The sequence below is a fragment of the Astatotilapia calliptera genome, chromosome 4 (genome assembly GCF_964374335.1).
Source record: "Astatotilapia calliptera chromosome 4, fAstCal68.1, whole genome shotgun sequence".
Classification (NCBI taxonomy): domain Eukaryota; kingdom Metazoa; phylum Chordata; class Actinopteri; order Cichliformes; family Cichlidae; genus Astatotilapia; species Astatotilapia calliptera.
In genome coordinates, this window is record NC_137425.1 from 5,739,127 (window position 1) to 5,763,104 (window position 23,978).

The 23,978-nt window shown below is 39.8% G+C and overlaps 2 protein-coding genes across 7 annotated transcripts; one reads left to right on the forward strand and one right to left on the reverse strand.

Annotated features, from left to right (window-relative positions):
- Positions 1-6,497: 6,497 nt before the first annotated feature.
- ddx42 (DEAD (Asp-Glu-Ala-Asp) box helicase 42) lies at positions 6,498-14,501 on the reverse strand. 4 transcript variants are annotated; one of them, XM_026164212.2, is made up of 18 exons: positions 14,370-14,501; positions 12,607-12,828; positions 12,336-12,486; positions 12,191-12,252; positions 11,801-11,837; positions 11,360-11,512; positions 11,130-11,234; positions 10,852-10,971; positions 10,591-10,767; positions 10,370-10,498; positions 10,172-10,271; positions 10,021-10,068; positions 9,831-9,928; positions 9,308-9,584; positions 8,942-9,168; positions 8,711-8,821; positions 8,495-8,608; positions 6,498-7,800 (listed from the first exon to the last, which is right to left on the reverse strand). In XM_026164212.2, exons 2-18 carry the CDS (start codon positions 12,819-12,821, stop codon positions 7,195-7,197), a joined length of 2,730 nt encoding a protein of 909 aa, XP_026019997.1. In that variant the 5' UTR covers positions 12,822-12,828; positions 14,370-14,501; the 3' UTR covers positions 6,498-7,194. The 4 variants fall into 4 exon arrangements, with proteins under 4 accessions (XP_026019997.1, XP_026019998.1, XP_080156258.1 ...); XM_026164213.2 differs by having other exon boundaries at positions 12,607-12,823; positions 14,370-14,489; XM_080300132.1 differs by lacking the exon at positions 14,370-14,501 and adding an exon at positions 14,106-14,309.
- On the forward strand, positions 14,457-23,951 carry strada (STE20 related adaptor alpha). Of its 3 annotated transcripts, XM_026164216.2 has the most exons (13): positions 14,457-14,609; positions 15,242-15,305; positions 15,769-15,826; positions 18,059-18,087; positions 20,105-20,207; positions 20,939-21,060; positions 21,253-21,361; positions 21,499-21,622; positions 21,724-21,895; positions 22,050-22,154; positions 22,362-22,615; positions 22,732-22,774; positions 22,944-23,951. In XM_026164216.2, exons 2-13 carry the CDS (start codon positions 15,294-15,296, stop codon positions 23,097-23,099), a joined length of 1,287 nt encoding a protein of 428 aa, XP_026020001.1. In that variant the 5' UTR covers positions 14,457-14,609; positions 15,242-15,293; the 3' UTR covers positions 23,100-23,951. The 3 variants fall into 3 exon arrangements, with proteins under 3 accessions (XP_026020001.1, XP_026019999.1, XP_080156260.1); XM_026164214.2 differs by lacking the exons at positions 15,769-15,826; positions 18,059-18,087; XM_080300134.1 differs by lacking the exons at positions 14,457-14,609; positions 18,059-18,087.
- The last annotated feature ends 27 nt before the right edge of the window (positions 23,952-23,978 follow it).

A 23,978-nucleotide genomic window follows, 5' to 3' on the forward strand; every position in this document is an offset into this window, starting at 1 on the left:
AAGAGTATTATGGGGGTGAAAGTTCAACATACTAGTGAAGTTCAAAATTGACACACATTTTTTTCTATTGTAGTGCTGATGGACAGAACACAAGAAGGCAAATGCCACCACCTCACACTTGATTATCACTTAAAACACAGAGTGCTGCAGCAGGCCCCTACAAGGGAATGGAGGGAAGCTATGTAACAAATGTCATTTATCAAATAAGGTTCCCAGTCTCTCTCTCTCTTTCTCTCTCTTGCTTACTTTCTTATTTTTAGAAACAAGATCATTGTTTAATAATTTGGAAAGCAGAGTCAAAAAACCGAACAATGTACCTCGTCGTCATTAACACATCACACAACAGTGTTAATGAGCTTGTTTATCAGCAGCCTAACGGTTTCACGAATAAAAACAATAATTTTCCAGACCAGTACTTACAACATAAACCTAGAACTTGAATATTTATTTTACAGAAAATATCTAACTGTACGTAATATGGATGTGCAAGCTACGGAAATGATCCAACAACTACAAAACCTGCTGAAGAGATTCGATAACGCTTAACGTGAAGAGACAAAGCAAGCTATGTGGACAACATGCCAGAGAAAGGAAAAAATAAAAAAAATCTGTGATGCAGAAATATTTGAACATGGCTACTGGCTGGGGAGCAGCTAAAAGAAGAATGACATGGTCTTGTTCGCCAGAGCACAGATAGAGGTTTGCCTCAACAGTCTGCAGAGTAATCATGTCTGAGCCAAGTTTTGGTATTTGCTTGACCACTACTTCTCTTCTTCTTTTGAACTTCCTGTATAAAAGAAGAAAATGACGAGGCATTTTCTGTGTTCGACAGTATAGACCATTTATCACATGTCCACGTCTCATAGGTTTTTTCACTTCCTGTCTAAGATTGACAAAGAAGTTCGTGAAACCTATGTTAATGAGAGACGACATGAACTTTAGGGGTGAACTGTGAGACTAGAAGATAACATCTTTTTAGTGCTTTTCTGATTCAGTCTATCATTCATTGTTTCATTATCTTGGCATTTAACTGTGAAAATTAAAAGATCGTCATACAAGAAAGCTGCAACCAGAAAAGTTGTGGCAAATATGCTGTGCATTAACTTTTTGATGAATAACAAGTCAATCCCAACCATTTCTGATCTCTATTTTCTTTTTGGTTTTGCTGTTCTGTTAATTTAAGAAGTAGGAAAAGTCTTTCAGTAGTACAAAAACCACAACATTTTAATATCATTTGCATGTATCATTTCTGAGAAGTAGTTTGCCATTTCAAAAGGAGAAAGTGTTACTGACTTATCACTTGCAGTTAAAAGCAAGAAACATATAGTAACTTATAAGTTGCACTGCAGGGCTACCTTTGCTGAAGAGACCAAATTCCAGTAGCACTACTGTCGGTGCTGGTATTCAGCAGCAGGTGGTATGTTTATGGTTTCTTTTTAAAACTGAAAGAAGTAAAACCAGCTTATAAAAAAAATGTTTTAGAGACCCGGAGTCTGTGTTGACTTGATGTAGCAAAATGCCACTGCTTTCAGCAACCTTGCTGGAGGTAGAACAGAAACTGATGCAAGTTCAAGACATGATCTGATGGTATCGGGGACTTCAGAAGAGAGACCATTTCACAATCAACTTCTTCTCCTTGAATGGAATTCACCGTAACATGTCTCATCCCGTCTACAAAAAAATGGCCCCATGCAAATATCTGCTTTGCAATCACAGCAAAATTTCCATCACAGTGGCAATGGAGGGCAAGGAACAGGAAATTAAGTGTTGCTCAATAAAGTGCCTTCAGTAGTTACTTCTCAAGTTCAAAAGTAATCATTTGTGAGGTGATTGTCTGCAGACCCCCACAGACATGAGATATCTTAGATGTTCTCTGTTGACTTATGATGCTGTGAGGAACTGGAGTACTTCAAAACTATTTTCCGTGAGGACTTTAGACGTTGGACCAGTGCTGACAACCTCAGAGACAAAACGTAATGTGAGTTAATGGTTTCAGTCCAGACTGAAAAATACTGGTATAAAGAAGAGACACGCAGAGCTTTAAATGGCAGTGGGGGTGGCTGGGGAGACCGGACTGTATAAAAAGAATGGAGAAAAGACTATAATCATGTTGAAGTTTCTTATCTTCAACTGGAGCAGTTGCTGGCAATGGTCCGGATTGTTGCTGTACGAGTAGAGCAGCCAAACCTTTATTACCAGCACCACACATCTGTCTGTGATCTGATTTACAAGAGAATGACATGAAACTTCTCAGGAAAATTAAATAAATCAAAGAGAAAGTAACGTACTAAGACTTCCTGGAATGAGTCTTTATGCAGGTTTACAGACTGCGAGACTGCACATACCCACAGGAAACGAAAGAGACGTGTATTTTTTTCCTTTTACTAGGTCAGGTATATTTGTGTGCTCAACTGGCAATCAGTGATTTGCCCAATGATTGAAAAATACTGATTCATCTCTACACAGCTGATTTGGCTTGCAAAGAAGTGACGTTCCCATGCAACAATAAAAAAAACACAAATACACACACACACACACACACACACACGATATATATAGATAATCAGTTAAAAGCATTAAATCAACTGTGAAATTGTTTCAACATCCTTCCAAGCCTGAGCCTGCCTGCTTACACATACCTCCTGGCTATATTTCTTATTTTCAGTAAATGATTGATAGAGGGGGATATAAAGGCACAGGTATGCACCCAGTGTAACTATGTGCCACTTTTTCCTGCAGCTCTATGCCATGGACCTGCTGGCGACCCATTTAATACTCCTCTGCACATCTGACAGCAGGCAACCCCCCCCCCTTCCATCCAACATATGGCACTTCTGACATGCCCAACAAATTAGGTTTTTGTGCCGTTAATGGTAATTGTTTGACAGAACAGCATATGGACAAACTAAATACAATTTTTAGTAGTCCTCATTGCAGCTTTGGAAAATGGGGTTTGCTGAAAGCTGCTTTATTTATTTACTGTCTGGGCAAACAAGTGAGTCAAACTGCAACAACAGGCTCCCAAATCCAGCAGGATACTGACGTAGTTCAGGCAGCAGAACAGGGTGTCAATCTGTGCAGTCTACTCCAACTGAAATTACACTCAGACAGTACACTGATGATAGTAGGAAATCAGAGAATGACGGTATACTTACTTAAGCCTTCTCGCCATATGCCAGGGCCATAATTACAGATTTCTAAAGCTGTGGTGCTTTGGATGGATGAAATGTGGTTTTACCACACCGCACATAATGGTTTGACAATACAAACCACTACAGTAAGTGCAAATAAAGCTGAAAACCCAGTCAATTATACATTTGGAAGGCGACTTTGTATGCTGCAGGGCAAAGTCAAAGAGGACCATTATATTCATTGTATATCCATTGTATTCAAACCTGGATAATTGCTTATCCCTCAATGAACACAGTTATTTCATAGGGATGCAGGAATGCCTGGATGGATGCTGCTAGTCAACATTTATGTTATGATCATGTATGAAGCCAGCTGGCTGCAAAGTATGCCCAGTGAGTGGAATACAACACGCATCTTTATACTTTTTTGCGTGCTTTTCTTTCCCAGGTTTCTTGAATGCTCGTCCATGGTTTGGTGTAATTGCTACAGAAATATCAGGTGCAAGTAATGACAATCTGCTATGGCTAGTGCAGCTCAAGCAAAACAAAAACATAAATACACGCCACATAATATTCAGCTGATTTAAACGCATGTATAAGTAGGCCGATAAAAAGGAACGAAAATTAATAAGTCGTAGACTTAATAATAAGCAAGAGTGATTTGTAATAACGCACCAATAGTATATTTAGATACTATGGTTAGATTATAGTAATTAGCCATCGAGCTAGCTAACGAGCAGACAAGAAGAGGCACACTGTTAGCATTTCTGAGGAACACGGCGGCTGCGGCGGCGGGCATTTAAATTCTGTGGAAATTTTTCAGAGCTGATTCTCTCCTCCTGCCCCAGCAATTCACGCAGTGGTTTACATAACAAATCAGTTTCTACACAGCTAACCGTTCCCGGGTGGAAAGACATTACCACCTCACATCTTCTCACAAAAAAAATTAAAAGAAGAAGAGGGGCGCGCGGCGGAGGGAGGGGAGGCTGCAGACACACACACGGTGCAACAGACAAAAAAAAAAATACACACTCACCATCTGGCTTCTTGTCTGCGATACACTGGCTGATAACACGAAGTCTGCTTGCTCAGTAGCTGGAGGCAGATACCTTCCCTCTCATTCACTTTTGGGTTAAGGCAAGATTTTTTTCGGAGACAGTAACCCCAACGCCGGCGAATTTCTGCCTCCTCTTCGCTTCTCGTTTCGGGTTTTCAACGGAACGTGTTTTTTTTCCTCCGGCAGAAGGTCGCACGCTATTGGTTCTCATCTGTTCTGACACATTCGCAGGTTATCGGACAAATCACAACTAAGGCTCGAACAGAAAGTTTTTAAATAAAGGTTAAATATATTTTAATCGTAATCTACATGTTTTAAAGGAACAACGATAATAATTTCCGGCTTATTGGTTTAGATATTCTTTGGTAATTGCTTTGAACTGCACATTTCTTCTGATATTATTCATATTATTGCTACGTGTCTTTCCTGAATTCATAAGTGTGTGAACATGTCTTGTAAGCTTTCGATGCTTTTTGTTTTTTTCTATGCATTAAATTTGTCAAAAAATGTACCGCGGAATCGTGCATTATTTTATTAATTTAATTCACTGATAATCCTCGTGGGGTGATGCGATGGCAGTATTTATACACAGGAGTAAAAATGTGCTATAAGTTGAAAATATTTTTAACTTACTACTTACTTAAATACATGTAGTTCTGATCATAAAGGTGCAAAATACTATTGTACTGTGTTCATCTGTTACAAAAATGCGTGTTGTGCAGGTTTTGTGCCCTTAAAAGCTGCACTGTTTGAACCCGAGCTATAGCCTTCCTGTGTGGAGTTTGCATCTTTTCCCCTGGGTACTTAGACTTCCTTCCACAGTCAAAATACATGCATATTAGATTATCTGTGAATTCTGAATTGGCTATGGGTAAGAGATAGGTAAAGTCCTTGAAGTGCATAAAATAAAGTGTTTCGTGAATGTATGGTAAACACTTCGAGTTGTTAGTATGAGTAAAAAAAAAAGATATATATATATGAATGTGAGTAATATGGAAGTGATAACAGTAAAATCACTCAATGTGGACAAACTGAGATGTTATGGTGAAAGTGCACCTTTGTTTCTTTAGACATCTTAGGCTGTTCATCATAACACAAAAATCTAATCGTGTGATAATGTGTGATATATTATCAGCACACATATTTATTTGCTTTATCAACTATCAGCTTTTCACCTTATTCATTATATTTGTTTCCCGATTCAATCAATTCTTAAACCAGGAGATTACAAGTTACCAAAATAAAGTACATAATGTAAGAAGACTAATGTATTTATATCCATATATATCCTCATAATAATGTAGAAATGCTCCATCAAAAGTAGATAGTCTTAGATCTGTGTAGGTTCTTGGTGATCCCGGTCACGGTAGTCTTAAGAGCTTGAAAGTTTAGACAGTGATTGGACGTCTTTAAGTTATTCGAGGACATTGCATCATCGACTTAAAAAAAAATAAAAAATAAAATAAATCACCCCCACTTAAGAAACAACTCCCACTAGGGTTTAAATACCTGGAACTCTTCATCTTTTAGACGCATCTTGGATGAAAGGTGAAACATCTTCAAAGAAGTTAAATATGTCCAGTTGCCTTCTTTGAAGCTCTTACACACAGGAAATTACACTTCATTTTGATCAAAAGCTCTAGACTAGAAGCCAGTAAATGTTAGTAAAATAGGTAGCCATGGTAGAATTAATTTGAAAATACAGGTCATAGTGTTGAGCAGTGTGCAACACACTGAAGCAGTTAAACCAATCGTTATGTGAAGTGAATGCCAAATATGGAAGAGAAAATTGGTTAAACTTTTTTGAAAAGGGGGAGTAAAATTGTGACATGCTAGTTATTTACTTTTTGCTTTGTAGTTTATGTGAATAAAATTTGCACAGGGATTATACGCAAATATCTGAGCTGCCTGCAAAAATATGTTTGACACCGCTACGATTATGTGGAATGATGCGTATCACAACCATTTATGCCCCCCAGTGGCCACAGTGAGAAATGACAAAACCACTTTTTTGTGGTTGTTTGCTGCCAGGAACTGTTTAAGTTTAAATTAAATGAATTTAAACCACTTTAGAGAAATATACAACTCCCATCTTTCATGTCACCTTTTTGGATTTTAACATCAAGAGTAAAAACTCCTTTTATGTCACATGATGCTAAAGCAACAGCCCATACAACAAGAGCTTAGTTCTTAATGTGGCAGGCTGGGTTTCACTCCAGTCCCTTTGCATCATGTCATCCCATCTCAATCCCAACTTTCTGACCCTATCACTATGTAATGAAAGCCAAAAATGAATATATAAAAGCATGTGCCAAAGGAGTCCTTTTAATCAAAAACCTCTCATTTTCCATGTCAATATACACTTGAAATTCCTCTCAAACAAATGCATTTTCTTGAAAACATTTTGGAATACAGACTAAATGCCAAAGAGAGGCACTTCACTAAAACTTGAATACAAGACACAAAAAGAACTATACATATTTGTTTTGACATGTACTCGAGTGACTGTGAATCATCACAGTGCGCCTTCAGAAATCAAACAGTTTGCTTTGTAGATTAACAAAATGCAAAAATACAAACACACTTGGCAAAAAACCACTGGAGAAAATAAAGCATCAAGTTTGCAAGCCAAAAGCATGAGGCCAGTGAGACAAACAACAATAACACATCCTAATTTGATTGTTTTTAATGGACAGGAGGATTTATTACAGCTGTATTGCTTGACTTGACTTACAATAACAACAGTCTTAGATGGTATATGTACAGTAGCTGTCTCGGAGCCGCTTATGCTGATCTGACCAAACTGTTAAACTCCAAACCATGATGTCCTAACCAGCCTGATAGGAGGTTTGGTACACTTCCTATCTAATCGAAATCTATAAAATATCCCCTACGGTTCTGTGCTTGTGTCAGCCTCTGATATGCTCTGCTATCTGCCTATACAGACAAGCTTGTTATGGAGCAGTTGGGTGCACATAAAGATCGATTAATGTGTTTATGTTCTCTTTAGTTGTCCCATCTGCTCTTTCTACGTTTAGGTGGTTCAGGGACAGCAAAGCTATCGCTTCCTCTGTCCCTCCCATCTCCACTCCCCCTGTCTCCCCCATCCCTATCACTCCTCCGATCATCTCTGTCCCTCTTGCTTCCATCTCCGTTACGACTGTCACTGTGGCGGCTGCTGCTGTGGCGATCACGGTCGCCGTGGCGGTCACGATCTCTATCTCTATCCCCGTGACGATCCCGGTCTCCGTAGCGATCCTCGCTACTGTATCGATCGTTCCTGTCGCTATGGCGGTGTTGACTGTCACCGTGACGCCCCCGGTCGTCCCCGTGTCTATCACGTGAGCTCTCTCTCTGTGACGGAGGTGCAGGTGGAGTGTAGCTCTGGAGTGAACTGGTTTGACTGGTGGGGGCCACTGAGCTCAGGGAGCCAGCACTGGTGAAACCCACCATGGACAAGGTAGCACTGTGAGACCGTTCTGAGCCATTGGCAGATTCTGTTGGCACAGAGCTCAGGCTGCCGGCACTGGTCCATCCTGAGGAGCCACTAGACTTGGCACTGAGCTTTGGGGGGCCGCTGGATGCAGCTACAAAGTGGCTCTTATATTGAGCCTAGAGGAAAAAGAGACATTATGAATGACTAACTATCTTAAACCTAAGGCATTTATTCCTTTCTTACAAAGAATGTCCAAAGTAAGCGTACACAGTAAGTTTAAGATGAACTCATCAAGATGCAACTGAACTGCTTTTCAGCTTTGATTTAAGCGGCTAAACAAAAAATACTGCATTAAGCACTGAGGAGTTACAGAAATCTTTATACATAATACATGGAGGTAAGTCTAACAAAGGAGTATTAGGGCCACACTGAGGAAAAACAAATATTATTGATCATTTTGAGAAAAAAGTCGAAATACTAATTTGAGTTAAAAGTTGAATCGTGCAGATTACTGCTGTCGGTTTAAGGCAAACTGTCACGGCTGCTATACCCTCTACAAAATGCCTTGTGTAGATATAACATACATCCTCTTTATTGAACGAGGGTGGAACCATCGATAATCTTGCCTCTGTCCATTACCAGCCCTTCCATTTTGTACAAATGCACTCTTCCAAGTTTGTGTGGTTTTTCTGTTTGACCAAATGCAGCTTCTGAATCTTCTTTTCACCGTCGTTCTTATCACCACACTGTGTTTATGCGCTAAAAGAGAAATCATTTCTTTCCTCCTCAAACGTGCATTTGAAATCTCTCTAGGTAGGAATAATTATAGACCATAAAGGAGAATGGCAGAAAAATTGAATTAGTGAGTACCTGGAAGGCTTGTTTCATTGCAGACATGCGATCTCCCATTGCCCCAGTAGTTGGTTTGCTGTAGCCTTCATAGCTACTAGTGGAAGACAACAAGCTACTAGTGCTGCTACGATCCTGTAAAGAAAACAGTTATAAGTCATTATCTGTTATTATGGGCATTTTGCTAATTAATTTACAGTGTGCATTAATGATTACAATCATTAGGTTTTAACTTACAGAACTTTCAGCCCCAAGGCCGGGTCTCTCTCTGTAACCAAGACCACCTCCACCAATATTCAGTTTCTTTCCTTTGCCACCTTTGAATCGTGACTTCCTGAACCAGGGATTCTGGGGAAAAAACCCCCAAAACAATGCAAATTGAGCAAAGTTTATAAAAAAAAAATCAATTAATAAAGTGATGCATTTAGTCCAGATAAATATTATTTGTGAATCAGTGATTTATCTAACCTGCATGGCCAAGTCCATCAGTTCTTTGGAAACAGCCTGATTAGCTCCCTCCAGATTCCGCACCAGGTCCCCAGCAAATGATGTGTCTTTATTAGTGAGGAGAGTGTAGGCCACACCTTTCTCTCCAGCACGACCCGTTCTACCGATCCTGTGGGTGTGTGTGTCGATGTCTCGTGCAACGTCGTAGTTCACCACCGTACGAATTGATGGGATGTCCAGACCACGAGCTAGTAAGAGGAAAAAAGGGAGCAAGGAAATGTGTTTCTCAGCTTGAAGAAAATTAAGTTGCTACAGAAAGTGATGAAAACGTAAAGAAAAGGGAACAAGGAAACCTTAGTGTCAATCAGAACTACATCGTGTACACACCAGCTACATCAGTGGCCACCAGAACGGGCAAGTTCTTCTTCTTGAAATCACTGATGACCTTGTTCCTCTCGCTCTGGTCCATATCACCATGCAGGAGGCCCAGGCTGTAGCCCTCTTGAGTCAGGTTAGTAGCTAGCTCCTCACAGTTGGCCTTCTTGGTGACAAAAATGAGGACCGATCCTGTGGAGGTGAATTCGACCAGCCGGCGAGTCAGCCAGCCCCATTTATCAGACCCACTGACCAGCATCTCCACTACCTGAGTCACATCCTCATTGGCCTTTTTAGAGAGGATTAAAATAAAAGCAGTGTCAGGGCATTTTTTTGTTTGCATTTTAATGAAAGCCTAAAAGAAACATGTTATGTACTTTTTAATACAGAGCTTCAAAGACAAAAATGTCTTACAAAACTTTTGAGTAGACATGAAACTACGTTTTAAAAATCTAAAGTTAGGAAAAGTTGAATTCTATGTACTTCACCACCCTGTGAACATTTAAGAAGCATTAACATTAAAAGCTATATTTACCTCTCCAATGTCTCCCTGCACGACACGAATGGGATCAACCAAAATGTCTCTAGCAAGCCGCTCTATCTTCTTCCGAAATGTAGCACTAAACAGAAGAGCTGAGAAGAAATTAATGAATCAATATTAATATATAAATTCTCAGTAGTTCCAGTATTTGCATTAAAAAAAAAAAAAGAATCATATCACTTACTCTGTCTGTCTGGGCGAACGTGGCTGGCAATGGATCTAACCTGATATTCTAAAGCAAAAAGAAAGAAAACAAAAAATGATTTCAACATACTGTAAATTAGAAAGAATAAAAGCACAACATCTTTCCTAGAGCAGTGACCATGATAACCCACCAAAGCCCATATCAAACATTCGATCAGCCTCATCAAACACCAGGTATGTTACTCTCTGCAGAGACGTGGCCTTCTTTTTAACGTGGTCTATCAGACGACCCTGTGCAAACACACACGTGCAGTGAACTTAATGCTTATTTTGCAACAGTGCAGCAAATGCTTCATCTTTAACCAGGAGAAATGAAAAAAGGTTCTTACTGGAGTGCACACAACAATCTCTGCACCGTCCTGCAAAGCCTTGGCTTGCTCCCACATGCTGCCTCCTCCATATACAGCCACTGAACGCAATGAGTAGGCTTTCCCAAAGCGCTTACATTCTGCATGGATCTAGTAAATATTAACAGTTACACACCATACTGAGCCAACGCTTTTAACATTGTAATTTCAAATATACCCTTTATACTCCAACCTTCTCTTACCTGCTGACAAAGCTCTCTGGTAGGGCACACGATGACTGCGATGGGTCCTTCCCCAGGCTCCAGTTCCTTTTGGTCCATGATATGAACCAGCATTGGCCAGATAAAAGCTGCAGTTTTGCCGCTGCCCGTTTTTGCAATACCTATCATATCACGTCCTGACAGCGCAATGGGGACACCCTAAAATCAAAATTTATTCCCCATTAATAACAACTTATTAAATTTTCACCCATGTGAATATCAAAACATTAAATTACAACATACCTGACACTGAATTGGTGTGGGCTGAGTATATTCAGACTTCCGAATTTGGTGCATTAGTTGCTCATCGAAATTAAAGTGGGCAAAGCTGGTACAAGGTTTTGGAGGGGCAGCACCAGATACCTGAGAAAGAACAAAACAATGAGCAACAAATAACTTAATCTTTATTTCGCGATCCATGTTGCTAGTAATATCGGTGATAAAGAAAATAAGACTAGAAAAGAAAGCTTAAACTACATCCCTATCCCTTCTCAGGTACAAAAAATGAATAACAGACTTACTCGTAAGTTCAGTTTATGCCTCAACTCCAGCACCTGAGTTCCAGTCAAGCTGCTGAGTTCCTCATGCTCTTCGTAAAAGTTTTTCTCAAAGGGTGGATAATCAATCTATGAAAAATTGCAAAAAAGGCAGCAAAATGTACAATCAAATAGTTATCATATGTGAGAAATACAAAAACAACAACAACCCCCCCAAACAATTGTGTGTTTTCAGTGAGAATTATGAACTTTACCTCTGAGTGGTCAATAGGAGGGAGTGGCATGATAATTTTCTTGGTTGTAGAGGGAATTGGATTCCCATCACTGTCATAATCAATGTTTTCCTCCTCCTCTTCCTGTGTCAGCCCAGCGGTGGGATTCTCTGCCATGTAGCGGAAGTAAGCTTCCTGCAGAGATTAAATCATTTCAGGTGAAAAAGTGAGCTAGTACAGCCTTACTACAGCCTCCAGGATGAAGTGACAAATGAGACTTTCAGCTTTATAGCACAAGCTTAACATACGGGTTAAAGAATACTCAACAATTTAAAAACAAGAATGAAATGCATTTAAAAATATTGATCCTATATGCAACCTGGTCAAAAAAAAAGGGAAGACATGAGGCTTTATAACATTAGAGAGGGTAGACCTCTCTGACCAGCAAAGTAGAGGATTAAAAACTTTGGAGGGCTCACTCACTTGCTCATCTTCTTCTTCAATGTCATCACGAATACCCCTGAAATGACAAGCGGAGAAAAAAAAACTTCCCTGCGGCTCGTTCGTACACCAAAGACAGCCCACATCCCACTATGAGTACGATCAATCTGCTTACCTCACAATATCTTTCTTTTTTTTTTTATTTAGCAAAGGTACTGTTGGATTTTTATTTTTATTTACATTTTTTTCTTGGAGAAATTTGAATGATAAGGTTTGAGTAAAGTTTAACAGCTTTTGGCAACTTAAGCCACATTTAAAATTAAATGAAATTTTGATCCAATTGTGGGCAATTTCTTTTTTCCTGTTGAAATTATTTTATTTAATGCCTAACACCTAAATTAAGCATAAAAACAAGCAAATATAGAGTCTTACTTGGCTGACTTTTTCTCCTTCTCCTTTTCCTCTAGTTTCTTCATGTCTTTAGCTGCTTGGTTCTGAAAAATAAAAATAAAATAAATCTGTTAAAGGCAGAATTTAGTTTAGTTTGTGTCTCTGCTTATCTGTAAAATCTACTCACCTCAACTTCGGCCATGAAAGCATCCAAAGGGTCATCTTCGCTGTCTGAGCCACCACCTGACTGCATCTGTTGCCGTGTGGGTGAGTTTTCAGCTGGGATGTAAGGCAGATCCATGTTACTGCTGGACTCCTCTTCATCATCTTCAAAATATCTAATTGAAAAGAGGACATATGCAGCTTATACATTTACTCACAATCCTAGTATGTGCTGCTATCAAGGGCTGAAATTAATATTTCTATTACTGTACATATGTGAGATATGTAATACTCACGCATTTTCCTCATCAAAATTAGCTCTTTTGGTCCCTATTTTGTAGAATGATGGGAGCTGCTGGTTCTTCCCATATCCACCACTTCCAGATCCTGGGCCTCCAAATGATGTGTGTGATTGATGAGGAAGGCGAGGCTCTTCTTTTTTTCCTGCGAGTGAAAACCCCCCAAAGCCAAAACCTCGCTTCACACCAGGACCACCTTTGTTCCAGTTCATGGCTGTTCTGAAAAGAATTTAAAAAAAGAGCTCTTAGAGAAGTCTCTAAAATCTTAAACCAGCCCTGTTACACTTCCCAATTTAAAGTTAAAAAATAGTTCTTCTTTCAGTTCTTCTTTCTCCTTTGTCACACCAACCCTGCTTCACTACATCCACCAACCTCTGTGATCCTCCTCTCTTCCTCCTTACAGGCAGCTCAGTTTTTAAAAACCATCTCAAACTTGCCTCTTTAGTGTTGCTGGCCTGAGCTGTTCGTCTGATGTACTCACTTCTAATTTTGTCCATCCCAACTAAAACCTGATCATGTTCAACTCAGCTCAGGCTCCTGTCTCCACCCTGTCTCCACTGTCCGTTGCTTTGGATGGTTGACCCCAGGTATTTAAACTCATCCACCTTGACTACCTTTCACTGTTACACCTGTCTCCCTCTAATTTGTGCACATGTAATCTGTCTTGGTTATACTGCCCTCCATTCCTATTCTCTCCAGACCATAAATCTCACCAGTTCGCTTCCTCCAGCTCACTATTCTCACTACAAATCACAACGTCATCTACGAACACCATAATCCACGAAGACTCCAACCTGACCTCATCTTTCAATGTATCCACCTCCACTGCAAACAATAAGGGGCTCAGAGCCGATCCTTGATGTAATCCTACCCCCACAGTGAACCCATCTGTCACACCTACTTCATACCTCACCACTGTCTGTCCTCACACATGTCCTGCACCACGCTTACATGCTTCTCTCCCAGTCCCCACTGCCTCATGCAATAACACAGTTCCTCTCTTAGAATCCTATCATACACTTTTTCTTGATTCAGAAAGACAAAGTGCAGCTCCATCTGACCTTTTCTATACTTCGTGGCTCTTTATTAAAGGTGCCCTCAGCACAATCTGACTCAGCATTATGGACACCTCTCTCTTTAGTCGGTCACATGGTCAATAGCGTCCACTTCTAACAAGGGCATTTCGGTGGATAATGACGAGTTTACTAACAAATAATACGGATTGTAAGTACATTACATCCCCTACTGCGGAAAGCAACTTTAGCTGAACAACACATGCGCAGACGAGCATCTACGACTATTCACGTCAATACGACTACTATGATAAATACACAAAATTCATGAAACGCCTTTATTGATATCTATAACGGTACTACAGAAACTGCTGTCTATTGGCGGTATGCATATTTGTTAACAAGCAACAGCAAAGCATCGACGTTACGGTTCCTAAAGCTTACCGCACACGCTAAATACGAAGATAAAAGTAAACACAATACATTTTGATTGCCCTGCTAGCTTCGAGAGGTTGTTTGCGTCGTAGCAGTTGGACAATAACAGCACTTGGACATGATTTATCTGCACCAAATGTTAGCGTTAGCTCAAGGCCGCAGTAAGGCCGAGGAGGTGTGCGACGTTAGGATCGAAACTTTGCCGTGAACGAGGCCCTTTCACACCCAAGCGCAGCACAGAGCTTCATTTTTTTTCATTAGCCGAAAGCATCGATCCTTTGTAGTGCTAAACGGTAGGGAGTATTTATTTACCTGTTTCTTTTACCAATAAAAGCGCCTCTGTTTTCACTAGTCCCCCACGGTGCTTGCGTCAACCGTGTGCGCGAGGTTTCTTTTTGCGCATTTCGTCATTCGCTGGCGACACGGCGCGCAACCCATAAAGCTTAGTAGAGAGCTATCAAAAACATCCTGCCGGAGAGGATGGTGCGCCAAATAAGTTAGTCTAAGACGGTATCACATCAACAAGGCATTTCTGCTGCGAGCATTATACGGGTGAGTTATCGAGGTGTTAAAATAATGGCGTTTCTGACTAAAACAGGTTGATGTCGCCGTTTTAGCTAACTATGCCACCCTGTGTCCTCCATCATAGCAACATTAGCGAGTACCCCCCCAATAATAACAATAATATTATTGTGGTACTAGTGAATGATTTCTTTATTTTCTTTCGCTTTATTCACGCTTCTCCTTCTTCTCCTTTTTTGTTGTTGCTGACAGTCGCTCAGCAAATCTGTTTGCGTAGCCATCATCAATACTGAAACGTAAACTCCGACCGCTTCTAAGCTTAAAATGACAAGAAAAGAGATGTCATGCGTCAAACCAATAGTTACTTCTACAGGTCATTTAGCTGGTTGTTTTATTTTTCTATACAAGGTTTAGTAAGCGCTTTAATGAACTGCGATAACTTGTAAGCGAAATGAAAACGAGGAAAGACTGGTTTTGCTTGTTTGGCGACGTACCAAAGCATTAGACATGTTATTGTCTACAACTTGTGTTAAATTTCACATTTATTCTGTGAAATAATTGTAATATGTATTGATTATATTAAATTTAATTAACCACTACTACAGCTGAGTGAGGCTAGACCGCTACATACATTTTTTTTTCTTTCTTTCTTGTTTCCACAGTTATTCCCTTTATCTGTTTTCGGCATCAAATGTAACACACTTGAGAGGATCGATGTCTTTTCTTGTAAGTATTTGGTCAAATTCTTCTAAATTCTTGTATTGTCTTGCAGGGCTGGTATCATGAGGATTGATTCTTAAGCCAGACCATGCCTTATGTCTAATTGTATGCTTTTATTCATTATGCCCACTGAAGATTGCCACTGTACCAAGAGAAGGATTAATCCCTTTAAGGGATTCATCATTAGTGTATTCATGTTTCTAAAGTTAACACATCAAAGAAACACTTTGCCTTTCGATCCAGCACTGCTTATAGATATACAAGACTGGACACAATTGCTAAATGTGTTTGAAACAGAGCTTTGCACAACTTTCTCTTGCACAATATTAAAGAAACTTCTACAGCTGCACCTTACTAAATTAACCAACTTTATTCAGCAACATTAAATGTGCCTATATTTATGTGTAACCTTTCCTTATTCTTGCTTGCATTTCTCTCCTTTTTTCCATTAACTCTCTGTGTATGTCAGCGTTGGGTATCTGAGAAATTGAGTGTGGAGAGCCTGCGGGATTTGGAGTTGTTTGGAGGTGAGACTCAAAGCCAAATTAATTTTTAACCATAGGGTTCACCTTTCACAAACCACTGACCATTCAACAGCACCAACAGAAAACAACTTTCAGTTTTCACTGAAGCTTTGCTCCAGTTGAGTATTTACTTTGCTGTGAATTTCACAATTATGAAAGCTTTCCATCCCCTAATCATCTGTCAGCAGCGTTCTTAACTTATTGTTTCATTTTACAAGGGAACATTATCACAGGATGGCACTCACAACTGATGTCATGTGGGCTTGCCACGCTTCTTCTGAAGTTGTATTTGGTATTAAAAGTTCTTATTTTTGACTATTAAATATTTTATTTCACAAGTAATTAAATGCGACTTTATCCTTTTAATGAATTAAGTTGCAGCTGACCACATGTACTGTACACCATTAACATAAATGGTCATTAAAAATGGGATACACAGTAGATACATATGTGAAACAATGCAGATCATTTAAACATGTGGTTACAAACAAAGATAAAACATACCTAAAAGAAAAAAAAATAGTGCAGTCCTAGGAATGTCTAAGAGGCAGAACTCTCAGAGTCCCACGCCTCTAGTAGAGGACCCGAGTTTGAGGAGCACATACCATGCCTCGGGGGTGAGAGGGAGATTTATTTATTTAAATAGGAAGAGGGTACAATAGTATTAAAACAAGGATGGGAATTAAAATGCTTTTGTCTTGATTATTTTGGTTCCCTTAGATTCCTGATCTGGGGGAAAAAATAAAAAAATTCACGAGGTTTCAGCATTGGTGCAACTCTGAGTGTGAAAACAGGGTGGAAATAAAGCAAAAAAACAACAAGGAAAAAACAAGAAAGGCATGCATGTGACTGAACTGTGCAAAAGGTCCACAGCCATTAGTTTGGTGTAATTGTTTTGCAGTGCTCAGCTGACAGAAAAGTATGCAAGCATTGATTAAAAACTGATCTGAGGTCTGAGACATAGAGTTAAGGTAAATGGACAATCTGCAGCTATTTCTTAGTCCCCACCTTCAGTGACTGCAGTTCATGCATTAATTCATTAATGACTGCACCTTAAGGCTACAAGAAACTCTTTAGTGAGGTGTAGAGGGACTGTTGCAATGAGGGTGCTCCAGGTTTTGCAGGGTTCACAGCACTACAATGTCACATACATAATTTAATGTAATTGGTTACTGAAGAAACATCCATATTGTTGTAAAGCCTACATAGTATGGCGTCTCAGTTAATTGGGCTCCAAGGAGTCTAGTGTTAAACTCATTACACAGCCTTAGCAAGGGATGTCTGTGTCTCTCACTTTGTCTTACTTCTTCCCAGCTGACAAGTCATTTAACTCTGAGCAGCTTATTTAAGGTTAGATTTGGAATAGTTCCACGTGCATACAAGGAACATTTATGCAACTTAAAATAAAAAATCTTGATATTGGCAACAGAGTTGCTTTGCTAATGTGTTTAGAGTTGTAATGATTTGCTAACTCTTGTTTCTGATATTCTATATAGTTTTTACCCCTCAGCCATAAAGGGCTGATGGGGTATTGTTGTCACCCTGCCAGGTGGGTGATGTCGACACATTTTGTAAATGCAATAACTGAAGAACAAAGCGACGTACAATTTTCAAATTGACACCATATGTATAGCTACCAAAAAATCTTGAAGAAGTTCATATCTGTGTGACCTAGACCTTAAGGTCAGAGGTCAAGTTTTCTGAAAATCCTGTGAATGCAAAGCTCATCTTTGGGCTGTCAGACTCCTCAATAATTAGTATTATAATTGTGATATTCTTGTTATTTTTGTCAAGTGTTTGTTTTTAATAAGAAGTTGTACAGTATTTGTCTCATTTTCATTTCAATGCATGCAGATCATTGCTCAGAGCTGCATTTGGATCAAGTATTTAATTTCTGTTTTGGCTGTGTTCATGATGGTTAAAATAACATCTGGGAAGAGCCTGATGGGTTTAGTGAGATTGTTTTGTTTTATTTTTTAAATTTGTGTTTTTTAAGAACGAATGAAGCCTTTAAAACAGATAATTCTGTGTGGGTGGTCACCAAGGACAAAGATGCTGAATTAGACAAATCATGTGAAACCAGCAAAGCTCATTTATCAAATTTTGGGTCATGCAGCAAACCCTTACTTCCAGAGGCTGTGTTAACCAGTTCAAAAGCTTCTCTAAACACAGATCCTTCTCTTGTTTTGTTTGTGTACATGTTTTTATGTCATTGATGTGGTTTTTCTACCCCAGAGCAAGCTCAGGGAGTCTCTCGCAGGAAAGTAAGTGTGGTACTCCTGCCACTGCATCACCCCATGTGCCTTTTGTGTATGTGCGTGCATGCATGTATATGTATGTGCGCACACAGAATAAGCAGAATCCACTACCCCCTCAAGGCTTTGCACATTTATATATGCATGACTTTGCAGTTCATGACACACACTGTACATGCTTGTAGCATAGAAAGCCCTTTTCACCTCACTCACAAGGGCTTCTGTTTTGTGGTTTATAGACAAGCATACCTACAGCTTATTTGAAATAGTCTGAGTCCTTTGGTGTGCTGCTGTTTACATGTTGGCCTTCAGGCAGCTGCTGTTTTGGATTTTGTTGGGTTTTTGTAGCCGTACTAAAAGTCTTGAGTAACATTAAAAAGATATTGTATGTTTTCACACTTCCTGTGTGAGGTGACGGCCCCTATGTTGAGTTGGTGGTGAGCTGAAAGTGTCACACTTTGATGTCTGCGACCGTGTGTCCCTGCAGTTTGTTAATGGATGGAGTTCCATGTGTTGAGCTTTTGCAATGCACGGTAACCCTTTCTAAATCTGATCACAGTGGCAGCGTCTAGTGTACCCCATGTGATTAGATGACATTTGCCGACACTCCCTTAAGCGATGGCTACCAAAGCATGTTTGACTTTGCTGTCATGCCAGTTTTAATGTGTATTTAATTTAAACTACATAAAGATAATTTCTTGTGGCTTGGTTTACACAAGAAACAACTCTTAGTTTTATCTGTGAGGATATTTTCGGAGTTGTGTGTTCCTGATCTTGATCTTGAAGCCATCTCCAGCCTGTAAGAGTCAATTATGATCAAAGAAGGGTGCTGTTCTAATTTTGCCTGTCTCTTACTGCTGGTCACCATGGAGACAGTCCAAATATTCATACATCTTGCTGCCATTTGCCTCCACAGCTTGACTGCAGTCTGTCCATTTCCATCATTTTAACAGAAGTAAACTGATGGAATTCAGGAGTCCTCACTTTCAAAAATATAAGCTGTTCTCTACATGTTATGTAAAAGGTTTTAAGCTTAACTTCTGTTTTTGTTATTGGAGAATTAGTTCATAGCATAGATGGTTTAAAAGATGGCACAGTTACCATGAAGTCTCGTTCCGAGGCTTTGAAATGAGCATTTACACTATTAGCGTCTTGGTTGCAAAACAAACAAACAAACAAACAAAAAAATGCAATCAGATGTAATGGAGAGGGGCAGATCTGACTTTGAAACTGCTTGCTTATCGGTTCGTGACTTGTAATTGACAAGTTATTAGCACACGAGCGTTCACACATGGCTTTCAGATAGGGCAGGGGTGTCAAACTCAAATACACAGTGGGCCAAAATTCAAAACTGGAACAAAGTCGCGGGCTAACATTAATATTTATTGGAAAAAAAATCTTCCTCCAGATATAAGAATGAATCTTTTCTTATGGACTCAAATAAGTTTTGCTGGAAAACTGAATATGGAACAAGCAAAGCTTAATACTAAACAATATATATATTAGCTGTATAATACCAGTAGGCCATCTCTAATAGTATTTTGGTATGGCTTCGTGGGCCAAATGTAATTAGGCTGCGGGCCAAATTTGGTCCGCGGGCCAGAGTTTGACACCTATGAGATAGGGATTAAGACCCTTCACAATTGGCCTGGAAGCTATCCATGTTTTTACACTGTGTTGTTCAGAGGAGTAACCATATACAACTGATGCACTGTAATTCTCTGGAGCAATTAAAATTGCGTATATGTCCTTAGGAATTATTGAGGTATTCTGATTAAGTGGAGCTCTGGTCATTATTTTAATGATTAGACTTATAGTTTGCCCAGTTTGTGTTGCTAATTTTCTCTAATTCCACTAGTGCTGTGGGTCATGCTAACATAGTCTCCTCTCTAGTGATCTTCTAACAGCTATCACACATAAGACTAAGTCTCCAGCTGTCACTCACAAACCCTTTTGGTTCAGTGCTATGACCACTGAGGTTCATGCCAGAACTGATCTTCGTTCACTGTTTCCTTTTCTCCTCCAGGCCAATGAGGACAGTCAGGAGAGTCTGACCTCGTTCCCTCGTCGAGACACTATGGGCAGTTTCCTTCCTGACAGCAGCTCTTATGAGCTCCTTGCTGTTATTGGTAAGTAAAATCAAAGACATGCCTCAACTTAATTCAGTTTTTGTTGGCAGTAACAGATTTGTTTTGCCTGCACTGGCTAAAGAACAGTTTCTTGTGATGTTTTTTTTTTTCTTCATAAAACTAGATCACCTAGGGTTTTTCCTGACTCCTAATGCACCTTTTAAGCACAGCTGGCCTCCATATAGTTAAGGTAGTAGCTTTGGGTGACCTTCATTAATGTCGTTCTTGTTATTTCTGGACATTTGTTAAACAAAATGTATTGATGCTTGAGTAAAGAACACTCAACTTAAAAATAGTTATATATAAACAAGTGGTCAAAGGAACAATAAGCTTTTTCTATAGCAATAACTCTATCAACTGTTCATTTAAAATTTTTATCACTGCTCTTTTTTTCAGTATTGATCAGAATTTAATCAAATGTACACACACCGTGGTCACCTTCCTGTGAATTATGATAGCTCATGAGCTGGATCTGCTACTATATCAGTAGTTTAGAGTCCTGGTGGTTTTTCCTTCCTTTTAAACTAAAGATGAATGTAATGAATTGTTTTAAGTGTAGCTAAATGTGTTGTTTTGGTTTTTTTACTATTAAAGGTAGTATTTGGATTGTAAATAAAAAGTATTGTTAAGTTGTGTGTGTTTAGCATTTAACAACATACAACAACATAAATATTCAAACAAACAGAACTGGAGGATGACTTTGTCTCAGTGATTTAAATATTGTCTTGTAGGTCGGGGCTTGGACAATTTAATGACTGTTAACCTGGCTCGATATAGACCCACTGGGGAGCATGTAGCCATCCGACGGATTGACTTGGAGTCATGTACTAATGACATGGTTACCTACCTGCAGGTTTGAATCGCTCAATGCCTTCAGTGTGCATGACTTGACTCTTATGTCACCCTCCTCCCCATATTTCATTTTAGTGCTTTATTGAGAATTTATCTGTTTGCCAGCCTCGTAGTCTATTGCATTTTATGTAATCTTCTCCTCCCCATCTTTCGCTCTGACATAATAAGATGTAGTTTCCTTTCTGTCTCACAGGGTGAACTACATGTGTCAAAGTTGTTTCACCACCCCAGTATTCTACCATACAAGAGCGTCTTTATAGCTGAAAATGAATTATGGGTCATCACACCTTTCATGGCTTATGGTAAGAAATCCAATTTCTTACCTTATTGCTGTTTCTCATACGTTATGCAACTAAATTTATGTTAACAATTCATGAAGCGGCCTCTGCTAATGTCGGAGAGCTTTCTAATCACGATCATCTGTTTTTGAATCTTGCAGGGTCAGCCAGAGATCTCATCTGCACACATTTTACAGATGGTATGAGTGAGCTGACTATAGCATACATTTTGCTAGGCATGCTCAAAGCTCTTGAATACATCCATCATATGGGATATGTGCACCGGTAAGACAAGCATGTGGTTTAATGTATATTACCCTGTCATTAAAATACAATCATTCACACCTGATACGATATTGATTATCTTAAATGTTTTGGTTATGCAGGAGTGTGAAGGCCAGCCACGTTTTGATCTCTGCAGATGGACAAGTGTGCATGTCAGGTCTGCGGCGCATCTTTAGCCTCATTCGACATGGCCAAAGGGCCAAAGTGGTCCACGACTTCCCCCAGTATAGCGTTAACGTGCTGCCGTGGCTTAGTCCCGAAGTGCTGCAACAGGTACTACATTTTTCAACACTGTGAATGCTGTTCTGCGGTCAATGTTAGAGGCTGCAGAACTATAGTTTTCATGCTACATGCACAACGAAAATGAGAAGAGGGGTACAGATGAAACTGACAGTTTCTATTTGATTTTTTTTTTTTTTTTTTGAAGAATCTCCAGGGCTATGACTCTCGATCAGACATCTACAGCCTCGGGATCACAGCCTGTGAACTAGCCAATGGACACGTTCCCTTCAAAGACATGCCAGCTACACAGGTAAGCAGAGATGTGTCAACGGCCTAAATAGTCTCCTATGTTACATTTTGACTGTAGAAAGTAATTTAATGGTAAACAACAATATTGGTGTTATTTTCATTTTGATCTAAACTGAAGATTAGGGGCAAAGCTGAACACTAAAACCACAAACTCTTAAGGTGTGCAAGAAGGTCATTGGGTTAAACTAATACTAGCTCATTTCCACAGATGCTACTGGAGAAGCTAAACGGGACAGTGCCATGCTTGCTGGATACCACAACTATACCACCAGAGGAGCTGTCCATGAAGCCTTCCCGTTCTGGTGCTGACTCTGGGATCTGTGAGGGTCCAGGACCGGGAGGAGTCCGAAACTCCAACGGTGAACCCTCGTCATCGTCAGGAGGACACCCATACAACCGGACGTTCTCCCCACAGTTCCACGCCTTTGTTGAGCTGTGTCTACAGCGAGACCCAGAAAAAAGGTTGGGGAAACTCTCCCTGCATATTTAAAGTATATATGCGATAAATGCACTGCAACTGCTTTTAGGAATGTGTTATGACTGGGACACTAACTGTTTTCCCAATTGCATTTCTTCAGACCATCTGCAACCAGTCTTGTTGGCCATCCCTTCTTCAAACAGGTGTGCAAGATATCGAATTAATTATAACATTTTCACTTGTGTACATGTATCAGTATATAGTATTTAAAGTGTTAGACAATTGTGGGAGAGTTAGAACATTTAAATTTGGTAAATAAGATATGAATTGGTCGTGTTTCAGTTTGTTCTCTAAATCTTTTTGTTTTCTTAGATCAAACGGCGACCTTCAGAGGCCCTACCTGAGCTGTTGCGGCCCGTGTCGCCTATCACCAGCTTTGAAAGCTCCCAGCCTCAGGACTCACCTTCTGGACTTGCCAGTCTGGAGTCCGGTCTCAGCCACCTGGAAGTAGATGACTGGGACTTCTGACAGTGGAGGATTTGGCAGGAAGATGTTCATATGAGAAACTCTCTGAGCAGATGGGACAAGATTAGTTTTTGTTATGGCCCCTATGTATATAATACTAAAAGGAGTGGCTGTTCTCAGACCCAGGTTACAAACCAGCAGCCATCCTGCCTCTTTTGACATCTCTCACGCTTTTGTTCTTTAGATATGCACAAACTCTTGCACTGCACTGATTGCCTATTTGTCTCTCTCTCACACACACACACACACCTACACCTGTTTACAGATTGTACTCTTACATTACAAGCCCCCTGGAGCTAAAACAAAACAGGACTCTCACTTCCTCATGCTAGTGTTGAGGTCAGAGAGTCTGTGTTTGTAGCCTAAAGAGTCTCACAAAACAAACTGGTTTGAAGCTGCTACTAAATATTCAGAGGGGACACTCTACCTCGTGTGAGAACAGGGCTGCTTGATGCGGCCCATATGCTCAGTGAGGCCATAATGGCGCACAGCAGTCCTCACAGCTGACTCGGTTAGTCTTCTGCACCAGATGGAAGGTTTTGCGTTTACCCGGAGGGTCAATTAAATTAACAGCATGTAAACACATTTCTTAGCTCTACTTGTGTTACAGTGTAAACTACATTTCATGTTTCAGGCAACTATTCTGTTGCACAGAGGTTAAGATTAACGTGTTAGTTTAACCATCAAAGCATAGACGTATGTATTTGCTTGAACTTACTCTGGGTATTAACTCATGTCAAAAATGAATGTTTTATTGGTGCTTGTTTTGTCTGCATGTATATTTGAAAGTGAGGGCAAAGCAATGTGTTGCAAAACTCAAACTTGACTTTTAACAATAAACGTGGTTGACGTTAATTTTTTATTTTGATGGCACCACACAGT